Source organism: Gopherus flavomarginatus, chromosome 1, assembly GCF_025201925.1.
Source record: "Gopherus flavomarginatus isolate rGopFla2 chromosome 1, rGopFla2.mat.asm, whole genome shotgun sequence".
In the NCBI taxonomy this organism is placed as follows: domain Eukaryota; kingdom Metazoa; phylum Chordata; order Testudines; family Testudinidae; genus Gopherus; species Gopherus flavomarginatus.
In genome coordinates, this window is record NC_066617.1 from 129,339,208 (window position 1) to 129,358,015 (window position 18,808).

Consider the following 18,808-nt stretch of genomic DNA (forward strand, 5'->3'; position numbering starts at 1 on the left):
AACACCAGGCAGAGGATGTGGCTGAGGGGGTTCTTTGCTATCGTGGGCCTATTTCCCTCCATTCACGCGTCGGTCCTCCCTCCATTCACACATCTGGGTTCCTCTGGGTGGTGTCTGCTGGCTCTCTTGACATCTTCAAGAAGCAGTGGGCAATCTCTGAGATTCTCTGCTTGGTGTCCCCTTTGGGCTCCCTTTATTTGACCCTTTGACCTTCATACCTGCACCTGTTACATTTTTGGTTGTCCCCCGTAAATATTTGAGTTCCTAGACCTTGTGGATCTTCCCCTAGGCTGGGGGAAGGTCCTTTAACAATAGGCTTGCGCCTGCCCGTGTCCCAGAACCCAATCGGACCAGTGCCTCTCAGAGGCCTGTTGAGATCAGGACTCTGTTGTGCTAGGTGCTGTACGCACATAGTAACAGCTGCTGTGACAAGGTTCCAATCTAAAGCATGGCCAGCATGGGAAAGTTGTATGTAAGCAATCCACCTCCCTAAGAAGTGGTAATTAGGTTGATCAAATAATTCTCTGCTTGATCTAGCGCTGGCCACAGGAGACTTAGGTTGACTTAATTATGCTGCTCAGAGAAGAATTTTTCATTCTTCTGATCCACGTTGTTAAACTGATCTAATTTTCTTGTGTAGACCAGGCCAAAGATTCTGTACTTACTTGCACAACTGATTGCCCTAGTTGACTGAGAGTTTACTTTGTCAACAACATGCTCAAGCAGTTTTGCCAGTCCCAAGAATATAAAAATCATGAGTTTGTCTTAAAAATTGTGAGATTATTTTTACAATAATGAATACTGAGTTCTTTTTATTGTCCTTGTGCTTTCTGGGTCATTAGAGTATCCCGTGGGCATGTTTTCCAACTTTTCTCTGGGAGTATGAAGAGTAGAAACTTTAAAAAAAAAAAAATCTGAGATTCTGGTGTGTTCACTGGACTACTGGAGCCTGGGCTTGAGATTTGGTAATACTGCAAATGAATGACAAATCTGTGCATCAATGGAAGAGCTACAATTTTGCTTCCGTCCTAGCTCAAAGCTGTTGCTAAGACAGAAGGATGGGCCAAATTGTGCCATCACAAAGCATTGCATTTGTCACTAAGATACTCGAGACCTGAGAGTCTTGCTTGTGTCCAAACCCTTATAGAGGTACAACTCAGTCTAGAAAAGCAGCAAAGAGTCCTGTGGCACCTTATAGACTAACAGATGTATTGGAGCATGAGCTTTCGTGGATATTCATGAAAACGTAAGCTCCAATTCGTCTGTTGGTCTATAACAGGGGTAGGCAACCTATGGCACAGATGCAAAGGTGGCATGCGAGCTAATTTTCAATGGCATTCAAACTGCCTGGGTCCTGGCCACTAGTCCAGGGGGCTCTGCATTTTAATTTAATTTTAAATGAAGCTGCTTAAACATTTTAAAAACCTTATTTACTTTACATACAACAATAGTTTAGTTATACATAATAGACTTAAGAAACAGATATTCTAAAAATGTTAAAATGTATTACTGCATACAAAACCTTAAATTAGAGTGAATAAATGAAGACTTGGCACATCACTTCTGAAAGGTTATTGACCCCTGGTCTATAATCATAGGGTATGTCTACATCTACAATTTTGCAGCGCTGGTTGTTACAGCTGTATTAGTACAGCTGTATAGGGCCAGCGCTGCAGAGTGGCCACACTTACAGCAACCAGCGCTGCAAGTGGTGTTAGATGTGGCCACACTGCAGCGCTGTTGGGCGGCTTGCATGGGGGTTCGGGGAACGCGAGAGCAAACCGCGGGGAAGGAGACCTGCTTGCAGGGGGGTTCGGGGAACGCGAGAGCAAACCGCGGGGAAGCAGGTCTCCTTCCCCGCGGTGTGCTCTCGCGTTCCCCGAACCCCCCTGCAAGCAGGTCTCCTTCCCCGCGGTTTGCTCTCGCGTTCCCCGAACCCCCCTGCAAGCAGGTCTCCTTCCCCGCGGTTTGCTCTCGCGTTCCCCGAACCCCCCTGCAAGCAGGTCTCCTTCCCCGCGGTTTGCTCCGGTGTTCCCCGAACCCTCCCGCAAGCAGGTCTCCTTCCCCGCGGTTTGCTCTCGCGTTCCCCGAACCCTCCCGCAAGCAGGTCTCCTTCCCCGCGGTTTGCTCTCGCGTTCCCCGAATCCCCCTGCAAGCAGGTCTCCTTCCCCGCGGTTTGCAGGGGAGTTTGGGGAACGCGAGAGCAAACCACAGGGAAGGAGACCTGCTTGCGGGGGGGGTTCGGGGAACGCGAGAGCACACTGCGGGGAAGGAGACCTGCTTGCGGGGGGGGGGTTGGGGAACGCGAGAGCAAACCGCGGGGAAGGATACCTGCTTGATTACCAGAGAGGCTTCCTCAGGTATGCTGGGATACCTGCTTATTCCACGGAGGTCAAGAAAAACGCTGGTGAGTGTCTACACCTGATGACCAGCGCTGGATCCTCTACACCTGAGGTTCGACCAGGTGTACGGCCAGCGCTGCAAACAGGGAGTTGCAGCGCTGGTAATGCCCTGCAGATGCGTACACCTCCTAAGTTGCAGCGCTGTAACCCCCTCACCAGCGCTGCAACTTTGTGGTGTAGACAAGGCCATAGACTATCAAAGTTGGAAGGGACCTCAGGAGATCATTTAGTCCAAATCCCTATTCAAAGCAGGACCAATTCCCAATTAAATCATCCAAGAGATTTTTGCCCCATATCCCTAAATTGCCCCCTCAAGGATTGAACTCATATTCCTGGGTTTAGCAAGCCAATGCTCAAACCACTGAGCCATTCCCCCATTGGAAGAAGGTGCTACAGGACTCTTTGCTGCTTCTACAGATCCAGACTAACACAGCTACCCTTCTGATCCTCAGTCTAGAAAAACATTTAATAAATTGTGATTCCACCAGGAGGATTTAAAACAATCCTGGGCCAGCTTGTTTCCATCCCTATTTATATCACATGAAGCTGTTCATCAGCACACCCAGACCCCTCCTCCCCCCCGCCCCTTCATCTAACGCCCATTGAAGTCAACGAGACCCTTTCCATTTACTTCAATAGACCCTGGACCCCGCCCTTGGCCTTTCATTCCGGAGGGCGGCCCCGGCCGCTGCCGACTCGCCTCTCAGCCAGCAGGGGGCGCGCGCCCCGCAGCAGCCAAGCCATCAGCTTGGCCACAGCCGAGAGTCGAACCCGAAAGAGAACAACACAAAGCCCCGCCCACTCTCCTCTCCAGCCCAACCGTCCAACACCAAGCGCGCCCATTGGCTGCGCGTCCCGGCCTCGCTTAGGCTCTGTCCAATAGGCAGGAGGGAAGCGGGATGGGCGTTCAGGGAGCATCATGGCGGATCGGCTAACGCAGCTACAGGACGCGGTGAACTCGGTGAGGCAGGAGCCGGAGCGGCTCAGACCGGGGTTAGGCCGAGTCGGCTCCTGCCGAGCGCGCGTCGCTCCCGTGCCCTAGGGGGAGGGATTCTGGGCCCCGCGGGGGCGGGGTAACAAACCTGAGGCGCCTGCTCGCTCGCTCCGCCCCAGCGCTGGCCGGAGCGGGGGTGGCGGCGGATTCGGTCTGAAAACAGCACGCGGAGGCCGTTGGGCTTTTAAGCGTTTTCGGCTGGTCCCGCGCCCCCCTCCCCCTGGGAAGCTCCGCGGGGCGCCCCACGCTGAGCTCGCGCCATCCAGAGCGGCGGGCGGGAACTCGGCGCGGTTCCCAGCGTGAGGAATGGCCGGAGCAGCCCGTTCCTGGGGCAGTGGGGTGGGGGACTTTCCCCCGTCCTGGGCTGCTGAGGGGGGAACGCTGCTTTTCCAGGGAGTCGCTCCCAGAGGAGTAGGGTGACCAGCTCAAAAGTGTGAAATATCGGGATGGGGTGGGAAGTAATAGGAGCCTATATAAGAAAAAATCCCAAATATTGAGACTGTCCCTATAAAATTGGGACATCTCGTCACCTTACAGAGGAGCAGCCCGCAAGCCCTTTGAATAGATGCAGGCTTAAGTCATTCTTTCGGGTCCTTCTTGAAATGGTTGGTTTGAGGCTGAACGCTTTGTTAAAAAGGACTTTCCCGTGTGAGAATGCAGCCATGTGTCTACTCTGCTTCAGCGAGCCTTTCTGATAGATGCTGGTGAGAGGACACTGCTCTTTTTCTATCTCTGATTGCAATAATCTTCCCACTTAATTTCACTGGGCTCAGTAACTGGTTGGGTAGCACCTATTCATGTGGCCAGGGGAATGGGAGAAAGCATTTTATCTCTGCAGCAGGCTGAGCAGCTAAAGGCCAGGATTTATGAACCAAAGTTTTGTCCTGGACTTGAGTATGCTAATGGTAACATTTTAATGAATCCCTAAGCCTTCTAGTTGATATGTGGGAGTGGACACTTGCATTGTCATGAAGTCCCAGTGCAATCAGAGCCATCCAGTTGCACAGAAGGCAGGATTGGGATCTTCACTACAGACTTGGATTAACTATTTTAATTTATTGAAGTGCAATTCTATGTAATGGTTGTTGGGACAAAAAGTTTGAACTGATTATCTTTTAGTGTAAATACAGACTAAAATGATAGTATGATTGTGTAAACCTATGTCATCTTGCCTGTAGCTTGCAGATCAGTTTTGTAATGCCATTGGGGTATTGCAGCAATGTGGCCCACCTGCCTCCTTCAGTAACATTCAGACAGCTATAAACAAAGACCAGCCGGCTAATCCTACAGAAGGTCAGTTTTATGTGTGTTCATTAACTAAACATGATTACTCTTTAGTAAAATAGTTAGCGTCAGTTTCGAATTAAGTAACTTCAGGCTTAAGAAACTTTCTTCAGAAGTTGTAACAGTTGTTGTGATTCAGGCCAAGTTATGGATAATTGCACATTCTGTAGGGATGTGAATTGATTGAGACGTGAAATATGTTTAGACAAAGTTAAGCACAGAAATGTGTGTCTCATGGTCCTTTTTTTATAAATATAGCTCTAATAATTCAAACATCAGTCCTTTTATAAGAATCACTGTTATGAGGAGATTCTTAGTCAGTGTTCAGGAAACTTCTGTTTCTAAAAGCCAAACCAATAATGTACCAGTCTTGTGAAATTTTACATTAGTTTGAGTATAAAGCTTATCTATCTGCGTTTTTGCTTTTAATGTTTTTGGAATAGTATCTTCTCTCTCTATTGTCTGCAATTATAAAATTTAAAATCCATATTAGTTTACCAAAAACTCTTTTCCATCTGTGCTTTTTTATAGATTAATTCTGGGCATTTTTCTAAAGATAAAGCAAATATATGATCGAATACACCTCTACCTCGATATAATGCTGTCCTTGGGAGCCAAAAAGTCTTACCGCATTATAAGTGAACCCATGTTATATTGAATTCGCTTTGATCCACCAGAGTGCACAGCGACCCCCCCCCTCCCCTCCCAAAGCACTGCTTTACCACGTTATATCCGAATTCGTGTTATATCAAGTGGCGTTATATCAAGGTAGCGGTGTATTATCATACTTCATATGAAAAAACAAAGCAAGCTGGGAAGAAAGTTGAGTCATATGGATATGTATATTTAGGGGAAAAAAATTATTTATTTATGCTCAGGATGGCCCTAATTTTTTGAATATTTTTAAACATGGTTTTCTAGTTAAGACACATTGTATGCCTAAATGGCTCTTTAGTCCCCTATATTTTACACATCTCTTGGATCAGATTAAGCCTGACCTAAGGAATCTCAACTGAGGCTAGCACTGTGCACAAATGATGCTCTGTTGCAGTTCTGGAAAATTGTCAAACCACTCCTACAGTGGCCTGTAAGGGCTTGCCATCTGATATTAGAGACAGCTGTGAGGAGCTAGTTAAATGTGCAAAAAGCAGAGCTTTCATTTACTCCCTTTTAGTGGCAGCTGGTCCAATCCCAGGTGCTGGTATCTGCTAAGTGATGACTCAGGAGCCCAAGTTTTTGTTTAAGGTTTACAGGCATTAGATCATGTAAGATGCCTTGTCTAGAGTTTAAGACTGTTAGATCAAGTCAAGTTATATTTCAGAATATTGTAACTGTTCAAGTTAAAGTCCAGGTTCTAGAGAAGCCAAAGTTTTCTTGGCAGATCATTCTCCCTGTAAGTTTCTTATCTTCAGGTAGTGACAACTTCGAAAGCTTAAGTACAATCTGTACGACTTTAATATTTCTATATCAAGGTGGTAAACGTGTACTGTGCCATCACCATATGTTAACATTGTCATTTTGAAATACAATCAAGTTTGAAAATACAGTTTACTACACCTATCTCCGAGTTTTATAATCAGTTTCCTAAAAATTTTCTCTCCCTCGCAGCTGTGTGAGAGACTTATACAAACAGGGGAAAGAGTGAATATAACTAAAAGTTTGGCAAATGTACAAAGTAAGCTGAGGAAATACAGCTCTCTTAATCTTTCAACTATAATAACGTGGGGTTTTACTTGTAACATGATTTAAAACATTTTCATTCAGAGTTGACTTTAAATTAGTAATATCCTTTTGAAAGTACGCCACACATTTTCATGTTATTTAGAAGTTAAATTAAAATCCAGTCATTTACAAAGTGATAACTAAGCATTTGTACATTAACATGGTAAAAGCATTTTAAGTTTTAAGTGGTAAAATTGATTGTGGTAGTTGTAAATCTATTAAGCAACCATATTGAGAATCCTTCTTTTCTTGATCTGTTACCAAATTGGTGTAACATTTCATAAAATTCAGACTTTAATCACATTATCCTAATCTAATTCTTACTCTTTTTTTAACTAGCACAATGGCCAAATTCAAGGAAAGAATGGAAAGATTATCTTGATGCTCCAGAATATGGAACACATTGTAACTGGAATGTTTGATATGTTGCTAGAATGGTGAATCTGGTTTAAGACCTGCCTTATTTTATAAGGGGACTGCTATTCCAATGCCATTTGTTTAATTGTTTGATAAGATTTAGAATCAGTCTTTGAACATTAGCATGTACTAGATTTCTTTCAGATGGAAGATATTACCACTGGCTTTAATACAAGAAAGAGTTTTAAAAATTTTAGAATACATTGGAGTTAGAAATCAGTGCAAGTTTTCTGGAATTCAGAGTAAAATTCTAAGTCATTTGTTCCTTCATTGAGCACTATGTTTATTACAGTTCTCCTCTAAAAAGGTAAATTAAATTGTAATAGTCTGATCTGATCTTTTTAATAGAATACGCTCAGTTGTTTGCAGCATTGATTGCACGAACTGCTAAGGATATTGATGTTTTAATAGATTCATTACCTAGTGAAGAATCAACAGCAGCTTTGCAGGTAAGAATATCAGTAAAATCCAAAACACTTGAAACACAGCAAAAAAAAAAAAAATCTCCAACTTCTTAGTCCCCTCTGAATATCCCAGCCCGAAGTAGCAGGTGGTGTAAAGGATATAATCTTAGCTCAGTTTGAGGGAATATTTTGTCCACCCACCTACACCTCCCCAAGAAAAAAGTACAGTCAAACTCTACCATAACGCGAAATCACATATAACGTGATTGCAGGTTGGCTCCCCTTTAAGGTACAGTATGGTACTGTACCAAAGGTCCCCAACACCATGGCAGGAGAGAAAAGCTGCAGCCCTGCACCTGCTGGGGACAGAGAATTCCAAGGCTGCTGGTACCGGTGCTCTCTGTCCCCAGCAGGTGGGGAGCCGCAGCTCCTCTTGAAGCAAGGGGGAAGCCGCGGCCCTGCGCCTGCCGGGGACAGAGAGCACCAGCGCCCAGAGTTCTCTGTCCCCAGCAGGAGGGGAGCCGCGGCTCCTCTTGAAGCGGGAGAGAAGCCGTGGCTCCGCACCTGCTGGGGACAGTGAGCACCGGTGCCCGCAGCCCCGGAGTTCTCTGTCCCCAGCAGCTGGGGAGATGCAGCTTCTCTCCACTGCTGGGCACTAGGCACCAGGGGCACTAGGCAGTGCACCTCAATGCACGGCTTTGGGGACCACCTGACTGATTTGAAACCCCGCAATGCCACGACACCGCATTTAGCACGATGGGAGTTTTTGGATCCCAGAGGTCGCGTTACAGCGGGATTTCACTGTATCTGTAATCAATCGCTTCATTTATTGGAAATATTACATAGCCTAAATTAAAACTTGAAACAGGATGGGAAGACTTAAACTTTGGAAATCTGAGCTTTATTAAATTCATTTTTCTTTTCACAGGGCTCCTAAATATTCTGCCCTCTCCATCACCATTTAAAACTACTTTTGAGAGCCATGTGGTTTTTTTTTAAAGTTAATATTTAAACACACAACTGTTTTAATATACATTTTGTTTTTCTCTTATTAAAAGAAACTTGCAAGTTTTCTGGCTCTCAAAGCAGGTTTCATCCAGTCTCTATAAGCGCATGTCACAAGCGAGTTTCACTTAAATGGTGTATCTGACATGGTCCTACTGCTTTATGTCTAGACCACTCATATTCTAAAGGAATTTCAGCATTTCTGAAATGTTAGTTCTTTCCACTTCTTGGCTCCATAAGGAAACCTTCCTGCAGCTCAGCAGATCACTTGCTTCCCCAAACCTTTTTCCCTCCAAAGGGCCTGTGTGGCTCCTGCTAGGGTCTCTCCAGCAATCAGTCCTACTTCCCGAAACAGTTTACTGCAATGCTCATCTCCTTCTACAAGTCTTGCTTGGTGGTCCTCCTATCTTGCTCTTCCTAGCCCGGTCTTCTGATTATTTTTTTTTTCCCAATTACTTTGTAATTGTGTGCAAAGACAAGCCCTAATTCCCTATGCTACATTGAAGCAATTTTAAGATTGAAGAGTAAACTTTGTATTTTCAGTTCTTGGAGATGAGTTGATAGTCTCAGAGTTGCAGAGGATCGCTGCAGATTACAAAAGAGGTTAGACATGTCTAAACTGGAGAAGCATAAATAAGGCTTAATAAATACTGTCCCAAATAGTTTAAGGATATCGAACAAAAGTGCTATATTCTGCTAGATCTCTAGTTACAGTAGTGTGTAAACATATTACACATCCACCCCAATATAATGTGGTCCTCGGGAGCCAAAAAATGTTACTGTGTTATATCGGGTAGGGAAGGCTGGGCCTCCCCAAACAGCTTGGCCTCGCTCCCTATCTGACCCCCACCTACTTCCCACCCCCTGACTGACCACTCAGAACCCTTGTCCCATCCAACCCCTCCCCCCTGCTTTTTGTCCCTTGACTACCCCTCGAGACCCTCTGCCCCTTATTCAACCCCTTGACCCCTTAACACACCGCTCAGAGCAGTGTGTTGGAGCCATCCCTAGAGGGGTGTGGGGTCTGGGACAAATCAGCCTCCCCGCTAGTCTCCTCACTGTCCGCCCAGTGCTCCCGGCTGCCGCTCGCCTCCTTACCCCACCTACTTCCCACCTGCCCACCGCTCACCTCCCCGCTAGTCTCCTCAACATCTGTCCAGCATGCCTCCCTGCATCTGCCCAACCGCCACTCCTGCTCGCTGTCTTCCTGCTGCCTGCCTCCTCACTCTCCTGCCTGCCGCTCACCTCCCCATTCGCCTTCCACCGTTAACATGCCACTCAGAGCAGTGTGGTGGAGCCAGACGCGCTGATCTGCCAGACCGTGCATCCCCGCCCCCCAGAGTGCTGCTATACTGCATTATATCCAAATTTGTGTTGTATCGAGTTGCGTTATGTTGGGTTAGAGGTGTAGTTACATTAAAAACTCAGACTATGTAAGCATCAGTGTAATTTCACAGTCCATATTCAGTTTATTTATAGGTTTTAGTCTTATCTGCAGATATACCACAGATTATGATGTCATGTTTCATAGCGGAGCCATGTCTGACCCTAATTGCACTTGTGTGGGAAAACCAAGGCACTATAGACACTGGTTTTGATGACCCAGTAGAAAGCATGCTTTCCTCTGAGCTGATTGCACCAGTGCCTATGCCTGATTTTTAGGGGCCACTGCATTTCGATTTTAAAAAGAAAGACCTTGACCAGTGCCTGTGCTAATTAAAGATTCCATGGCCCCTTTGTGCAAGGGTAGATGTTTAGTCCTGGTCAAACTGTCCTCTAGTTTACTTCCAATTGGATATTGGGGTTTTTTTGTTTGTTCTTTATTTCCATTCTTAAATTGGTGTGTTGTCACAAACAGGTGTCGCAATCCACCCTTACAAGGCATGTTATAGGTGTGGATGAAACTGGCTGAATGCTTACCTCAGCAAAACAGTAGAGATTCTAAAAGTGCAATATAAAAAGACTCAATTTATTGACACTAATGCGTAACTTAAAATGTAGCTGGACTTGAAACCTGGTTTCATGAATTTATCCTAAATGATGATCGTCCTTCAAGTTCGAAGATGACCATGACATCACTGATAGGTTTATTTCTGTGAACATGTAAGTGGCTGATAGGTCAGTTTGAGCTTTGAACTGTCCATAACATGCCAGCAGTGTAAATCTCACAACAGCAGCATGTTCCTGTTAATCAAGTAACCCTTAGTGGCATCTCTCGTTCAGTGTGCCACAGACAGTATGCTAAATGTATAGATAGGGCTGCCACATTTGTTCACCCAAGACATGACCTTTTTTCACTTTTCTGTTCAGATAGCTAGTCCATTACCACATCTTTAGTATAAATGCCCATATTTCAGCTACCGTCACATGTCCAACAAATAGTTGGAGTCTAATTCTCATTGTCCTCCACGTGTATATATCTAATGGCCCTCACTGGAGGCACTGGCTCTGCAGTTCCAAAGATGAGCTTGTTGGACAATGTAGCACAAAGTAATTAACACTGTGAAATCTGAAAGTCTTACAGTTTATTCATCTCTTTTGAATAGGGACAAAGATTCTGATTTTTGTTTAAGAAAGCTGTAGTTGAGTTAATCTAAAATTGGCAAGCTGAGAAACAAAAACATCTATTTTTGTTGATTGATTTAGTCTCCAGACGAGGAGTGCATTTTAGATAAATAATATTCATGAACTCCAGCAGACAATGACTGATGTAGGAGCTAAAGATGGGGTTCTTACTGTGTTTCATCACAGGCATGGACAACTCCTTCACCCATCCCCTTGAAGAAAACTCTGCCTTATGTGATGTTCAAGATCCCTTAACTTTTTTCTTTTGTATTTAAAGGCTGCTAGTCTGTATCGTTTAGAGGAGGAAAACCATGAAGCAGCTGCCCGTCTGGAAGAGGTTGTTTATCGTGGGGATATGCTACTAGAAAAGATACAGAGTGCCCTAGCAGATATTGCTCAATCACAGCTGAAGACCAGAAGTGGTACTCATAGCCAGCCTGTTCCAGATTCATAGCAGCAGGGGGCAGCATTTTGCTGCAAAAGCGAACTATTAGATTGTGAATAAAATCATTTTTTAAAACAAAGTTCTGTATCAAACACAGTAATATTGAGCCCTACTGTTGCGTAAATATTTTGAGTGAACTGATTATAGTAAAAGCATGTCACTTGTCAAAGCCTAAAAGTTTTGTTATATTGTCTCATGTTTGGTATGAGAAGCATTTATAAACTAAGAATTGGTGTTCATGTTGCTCCAGCACTACACATTTAATGTATTTCCTTTGTTTCAAAATACTTTTTTTTTTTTAAGTTTCGCTTCTCTTATGCATAGATGTGTATCTAATGGGCTGTCATCTTCGCAATGTAAATTTGTATATTCCTACTGGGGAATAAGGGAAAATTTTCTCAGCATATTTTTGGTAACCTTCCTCGCCTCTAAATCTTCAAGATTAAGATGTCTTATTTTATTGTGAGGCTTTTACAAGAAATAGAGCTTCACTTTGCAGAATTCTATGAGCAAAGTGCTGTACATTGAGGTTATTCCAGTGCTCACCTTCTGCATTGCTATATATACTGTGTAATTACGATTCTACTGTGACTCTTTGGCATACTTATTACTTGACTGTATTTTATCATCTTTGGCTGCAAGCTGTTATACAGTTTTCTTGCCGGCTGCATTCTGTTAATACTTAAAAAGAAAGACAATGCCAAGATCATGTGTCTGTCAGATTTGTTGTTCACAAATGGGACTGTGGCGCACTAGTGGTTCGTGATGCACTTGCTGGTTCCCTGCAGGCTGCTAGCAGATCATATGGGATTGACTGTACCCCTTTGCTTCCAGCAGTTTCTACACACGCCAGGTTTCTTGTGACAGTGTGCCTGTAAAAGCAGATGCTACCGAGGAGGAGCTGCTGGTTGTAGTTGCGTCAGAGGAGTTGGAGAAGGAACGGAAGGTGTCTAGTAGGGATACCTTCCATCACTGGCTTCTAACTTCTTTTCTAATATTTTTCTTGTGTAAGCAGTTGCTGTAGCCACTGCATGGACATTGTGTGAGTGTAAATATGAAAGGGGTAGTCCCTAAGATATTCAGGAGTTCTTCAGTACTGAAAAAAATTGTGCCCCAATGGTGTGAATTAAAAACAGAAAAATTGGGGTCAATTCAAACAGTAAGCTTTTAGGGATGTTTGGATCAATATTTGAACTTGATGGCAAAAGTACTGGAGTGTACACCCTTCTCCCTTAGCAATCTAAAAATTTTACTTTGGCCACTTTTTCGTTGAAGATAGACTGACTTCTCTTGGAGTCTGTGTGTATATAGTCTACTCATTTTCCTGATTTCAGATTGTTTATCTGTGTGTACTGGCAAAATTTCTCTAATGTACATAGAACTATTATGCTTCTATTGTGTTCAGCTGGTCTGAAACAACTTGAACTTGTTTTTTGGCAACCTACCAGTGGCAATGCATGCAAGGAGCCATACATCCATTAAATGGTGCTGTAAAAGGAAGAGTGGAGCAGGTCATGGGACACGCCTTGTACACTTACTGCTGTAACAGTATGCTGTTCTAAAGACTTTCACAATATAATTAAATACAAAGTAGTAAGTACTGCTAATTGTTGCTAAAATGGAAATGTAGGATTTAATCACACTTAAATGGAGAACTTCACCTGCTATTGTGAGACTCCTGTGATACTTAAATACAAGGAAGAAAGTAAACATGGTCTATTATTCAAATAGAAGTGGGGGCCATGCTGTGGTCCTAGCTATACCATAGGCTTCTTTTGTCTCTTGGTAAATCACTAGAGCTCAGTCTTTCACAAATATGTACTAATTCTGGGTGCTGACTCTCAGGGCCTGACTCTTTTTTTAAATAGATGTCAGACGCCAACTGCAATTGAAGTCATGGGAAATGCGGCTTAGCACATCTAAAAAAAAAAAAATGCTCATGTCTCAAGTTTGTGTGCTGTGAAAGTGAGGTACCAAAATTAATAAATGCTTAACTTGGAGCTAGCAGTCTATTTTCTCATCTGTAAGATGGAGAAAACTTCCCACTCTTAAAGGAGTTTTGAGGTATATTGCTATAGGAGTTCAACAGAGATGGATTAAATGGCAGGGTAACCTAAATCTTGAATTCACACTCTCAAATGGATTCCCTAATTACATTTTAACATCTGTGTAGGTGCACAGTGGCTCTAAGATCTGTGGTGTCAGCTGTTTACTTGCCAGAAGCAAACCCAAAGTCAATATTTCTTAGCCGTTCAGAAGTTCTCTGTGCATGGTTACATCATCCTTGGATACTTCAGTTTTGTGCTCTTTGTGCTTCAATATTAGGAAGTTGCTACTGCTGGAATTCCAGATTTCCTTGTTTAAAACGTTGCCTTAGTGTAGTATTTTCTTCATGCTTGCGGGTTACTCTAGTATGTTAATGTGCCAGCCACCTTAATATTAAAGTGCATACTGGTCTCAACACCTATTTCTGTCCTGCATGTGAAGAACTTTAACTCTTATGCTACTGTGAAGTACGGCATACACACATTTTGTGTGTCCCTTTGATATCTAGCTCAGTATTTATACTAAAATGTCACAATTTGCTTATTGACAATATAATAAAAATAAATCAAAGCAAGGAAATTGGTTAAATGCTTCCTTTTTTTGCTTTTTAAGGAGGATGATTGTTTTTCAGTTACAACCTCTAAACACACTTCCATCTGTTACTCAGCATTGGTGGGTCACATACTGATGTGCATGAGTCCCACAATGCAAACTTTCACCTGCACTTTATAACCTAACAGCTCAATCTGCACCCCCCTTGCTTCTGTTGTCCAGCCTGAGTCATAGACAGGTCTGCAGCACGGAATGGGGGAAATAAGGATGATTCATATAACAAGTAGTAATATGTCATGGCAGTGCTTTCATAGACAGCATTTGTTTCAGTACTACTGGAAAGTGGATTAAAACTAGTACAGTGCTCCCAAATTTACTGGTTATGTTCAGGACAAGGGAGAGCTTGAAAGCATGGAATTGCTTGCCTAGAAGGACCTCAAGGACCTGAGGCTGTGCAGTGCATTCCTCCCCCAACCCCCGCAAAAAACAAACAAACCTAGACTTGTGTAAGGAGTAATTTAGCTCGTAACGAGGGGAGGGAAGTGACAGCACTAATGATCCTTTGCGTTTGTCATGGCCTCAGTTTTTGGTAGCAGAGACGAAGGAAAGCTGTTGGTGCAGCTCAGAGGCACCTTGAGGGGAAGAAATGAGGCAGTGGAAGCCATCTGGAAGTTGAGGGTGACTGCTTACATATGTAATATATCTCTCACCATGCTGTCTAGGAATAGTAAAAAGGTCTATGAATTGCATTTTCGGTTTTATTGAGCCTTTAAAGATAGAGGTTGTATATCTTCATCTTTAGGTTACCATAATGAGGTGCATTGGAAAATTAGGAGTCTCCCTTTGTCTGTAGCTGCCTTATTCTGATGTTTATGAGGACATCTTGCAACCACATGTTTGGACCACCAAATATTACCTGTGTTGTGGCTTACTGCTAAACTAAGCTACACTTCAAAGATCCCCCCCAAAAAATCCCCAAAATGAAATCTAAAAACCTAAGAAGTTGAGTTCTCTTTATTTGGCTTATGGTTTCTGAGACTACAGTTTAGATCTGTTTCATTATTTCTGTCTGCTCATCATAAGGTTTTGAGAGAAGGCACTTTATTCTAGCTGAGACCTTTATTACCTCCATCAAATGGCTTGAAATCTGCTCAAAAACATAATAGGACACAGTAAGTATTAGAAAAATATGAAATCTCTTTTGGCCCCTTGCAAAGAACTCATTTTGTTCACAGATGCCAGAATAAATGGAGACATGCTGTTACGGAAAGAAAACAAAAAAAAATGTTGAGCAAGAGGTGAAATAGCTTTGAATATTGAGCTCGACAAGCAATACTTTCCAGGGAACAAATTGTGCTTTGAGGAAAGATGACTCAGCACTTAATGGAAGATTCCAATGAATAATAATTTAAACCACTTCAACTGAGCAAGAGCATTTTATGCTGAGAACCTACAGCACCCTTTAGCAAAGACTGCAATCAGCTGAATAAAAAAATCTCATTCTTTACTATAAACATCTATGCTAGGAGGACAGGAACTCACAGTGCCCATTCAGTTTCAGCAAAATAAGCTACCAGACTAGAGTGGGGTGAATTCAGCAAGAAAAGTACTTTCAAATAGTGTGAATTCACATCTGTTCTGTATTATTATTCACAGACATTGAAGTGGGTGATTTATTTGCAATAAGTGTCCCAAGCACTAATGGGAACAAATACTCAGAGGTATATTAGCATCAGAAGAGGGTTCATAGCGCTTAATGAGTATGAAAGAGGAAAGGAGGAATGAAGTTGCAGAGGAGCTATATTGCTGGTGTTTTCCCTACTGTATTATTCAATCAAAGGTTATTTTTTTCCTGTGGGCAAAGCAATGAAATATCAGTCTCATTCCTAGTGATGACCGTCAGGGTGAGCTCAAAGGTCTCTCATGAAACTACATAGAAACCAATTCATCATAGAGCTGGTCTAACCAGGGGCAGCTCTAGGCACCAGCTAAAGAAGCAGGTGATTGGGGCGGCAAAATATATGGGGCGGCATAATGCTGGGGCCCCAGCTCAAACCTGAGGCAGCATCCTCGGCTGGATCCTGACCGCCCAGGGGGGCAGTAACTAGCCTGTTGTTCTGCTGCCAGGGTGCAGAGGGACAGGGAGCCAGTTAATTGGGGAGTATGTCCCTGCTGCTCTCCTGTGGGCAGCAGCCCCCCCCCAGGCAGGAGCCAGTAGCGCAGCCCTGCCCCAGCTGCAGAGGATGGGTGGAACATGGGTCCCAGGCGGGGTTCTCCTCCTCGATTTGTCCCACCTGGGGCCCATGTTCCACCCATCCTTTGCAGCCGGAGCAGGGCTGCACTACTGGTTCCTGCCTGTGAGGGGGTGTAGCCGCTGTGGGAGCCGATAGCACGGCCCTGCCCTGGCTGCAGAGGATAGGTGGAACATGGGGCCTGGGCGGGCCGCTCCTCCCGGCTTGTCCCCGCCTCTTCCTCCTCCTCCTCCTTCCCTCTGCTCCACCTCCTGCCAGGGGAGGGGAGAGAGGAATGGAAAGGCAGCCCGGGCTAAACACAACTTGAGCCGGGGCCAAAGCGAAGACTGAGGATGAGCAGGGCTGGGATCCAGCAGCAGCCCCAACCCCCAGCTGCGGCAGCAGTGGCAATGGGAGATGAATCCACCTTGGGCCAGATCCGCAGCAAGGTAAGAGTCGGGTCTGGCAGGAGGGTCCCCAGGACCCCTCGGGAGCTTCTGCCTGCTGGATCCCCAGAGACTACCGTCTCCCTCCCCAGCCCCGCACAGCGTGCCTGTGCCTGGAGTTTCCTTCTGCTTCCCCCCCCTGCAGGGGGCAAGCGACCTGGAAGAGAGGGACAGCATCTGTCCAGCAAACCCAGCACCTCTTCCTTGGTTCCTCTAGCCCCAGAGCTTCTCCATTGCATGCCCCTCGGGCTCCCAGGTTGGCGGCCTCAGCAATGGGAAAACGCCAGCAGGGCTGGGTCCAGTGTGTATCTGAGCTCATGGGAAGCTCTCTCACCCCAATGACTAGCGCCTTACCTACGGCAAGTACAGTAGTGCAATAGGAGCGTGACATGAAAAATATTGTCACATTGTGACATAGTCACTCAAATAATGATTACGTGTGTGTACTGTGCTGCCCTATCAGTGCCATTTGCACTAATTTCCGTTTCACGTCGGCGCCAGTGGTTATAGGGCTAAAATGCTGGGACAAAAATGAAAACAACTTTCCGGTGCTGCCTACCAACAACGAAGAGAGAAATGGCAAAAAGAATTAGAAAAACTATCTCATACTTCAAAAAAGTATTTTTAAAAAGTTGACAATCAAGGAGAAATCTCTAAGCAATGCATTGAAGGTGATTATTCATCAACTGATGAAGACCAATTGAACCAAAGATTACCTTTATCAACTGATAAAGATGAACAACAATCTGACCAAAGATTATCTTCGCTAACTGATAAAGACGAACAATCACAATCCATCCAAAGATTTACTACTTCAGCTGAAGAGTCCAGAAACGAAGAACTGTTATCCAAATCTAAAACTGAAGAACAATTATTGGAAGGGGGAGAGACTGACATAGGATCGGATCCAAGTACATGACCGACAATAATTACTGATGCAATGCAAATGATTATTGTGAAAAAAGGTCCTTCAAAACTAGATCCTACATTTGAATATCCATTTAATAAGTCGAATCGTCTATTATCTAGTATGAAGAAAAAAATGAAAAATGGGGAACAAATTAATAGATCGTGATTAGTGTATTCACAGACCAAAGATGTAGTTTTTTCTTTTTGCTGCAAATTGTTCTGTAACTTGGACATTCTTCTCGCAACTGCAGGTTTTAATGATGGCAAAATTTGCATCAGCATTTGAAAGAACGTGAAACATCAACAAATCATTTACACTCATTGACAAATTGGATTGAGCTGTCAAACAAATTATGTTCCGGTACAACAATCGATGCGGTGCAGCAACGTCAATTAAATTCAGAAATTCTACGTTGGCAAGCTGTGTTGGAATGTTTACTGGCAATCATTAATTTCCTACCTGAACAGTGCCTTGCATTCCGTGGATCCTCAGATATTTTATATGAGAATAACAATGGAAATTTCTTAAAATTGGTTAAGTTATTGGCAAAATTTGATAATGTTATGGCTGAGCATGTACGAAGAGTGAAAGATGGAGAGATTTGTGTAAAAGTACACAAAATGAGGTAATAGAATTAATTTCTAATGGAGTGTGTAATTAAATTTTATCGAATTTGAAATGTGCCAAATATTACTCCATTATAGTTGATTGTACTCAAGATCTGAGCAAAACCGAGCAAATGTCAATAGTTTTACAATTTCTGAAAACTGATGAAAATGCAGAAGTGAAAATTTGTGAACACTTTCTAGAATTTATACCACTGAACAAAACTACTGGGAAAGCCCTCACAGATGTAATTCTACAGAGATTGGAACACTATGGAATACCTTTAGAAAATATGCACGGCCCGGCGTACGATAACGGCTCAAACATGCAATGACGACATGCAGGTGTACAGCAAAGAATGTTGAATTTAAACAACTGAGCTTTTTTCATTCCTTGCCATGTGCATTCACTCAACTTCGTTGTTAGTGACTCCACCAAATCATCTAAAGATGCCATTTCATATTTTACCACAGTACAAGCAATTTACAACTTTTTTAGTGCTTCCACAAACCATTGGGCAGTCTTGAAGAAGCATCTTGAACAAAAACTCACACTTAAACCTCTAAGTCAAACTAGATGGGAAAGCAGGATAGATGCTATTAGACCATTCTGATATTCATCAGGAGAGATTTACGATGCACTATTCAAAATAAGCCAGGACTTGTCGTATGATCCTTCTTTTCAACATTAAGCTGAAACATTGGCTCAGAAAATGATGCAGTTTCAATTTTCATGTTGCACAGTTATTTGGCATAATATTCTAAATCAAATTAATTTGA

The 18,808-nt window shown here is 43.6% G+C and overlaps 1 protein-coding gene across 1 annotated transcript; it reads left to right on the forward strand.

Moving 5' to 3' along the window:
* The first annotated feature begins 3,293 nt into the window (after window positions 1-3,293).
* Window positions 3,294-13,863, forward strand: MED21 (mediator complex subunit 21). The gene is made up of 4 exons (XM_050933668.1): window positions 3,294-3,363; window positions 4,575-4,689; window positions 7,168-7,268; window positions 11,071-13,863. Exons 1-4 carry the CDS (start codon window positions 3,322-3,324, stop codon window positions 11,245-11,247), a joined length of 435 nt encoding a protein of 144 aa, XP_050789625.1. The 5' UTR covers window positions 3,294-3,321; the 3' UTR covers window positions 11,248-13,863.
* The last annotated feature ends 4,945 nt before the right edge of the window (window positions 13,864-18,808 follow it).

Coding starts and splice junctions, on each gene's coding strand:
- MED21 (XM_050933668.1), top strand. CDS start 3,322: ATGGCGGATCGGCTAACGCAGCTACAGGACGCGGTGAACTCG. Junction 3,364..4,574: donor TACAGGACGCGGTGAACTCG/GTGAGGCAGGAG, acceptor TCTTGCCTGTAG/CTTGCAGATCAGTTTTGTAA. Junction 4,690..7,167: donor GCCGGCTAATCCTACAGAAG/GTCAGTTTTATG, acceptor TCTTTTTAATAG/AATACGCTCAGTTGTTTGCA.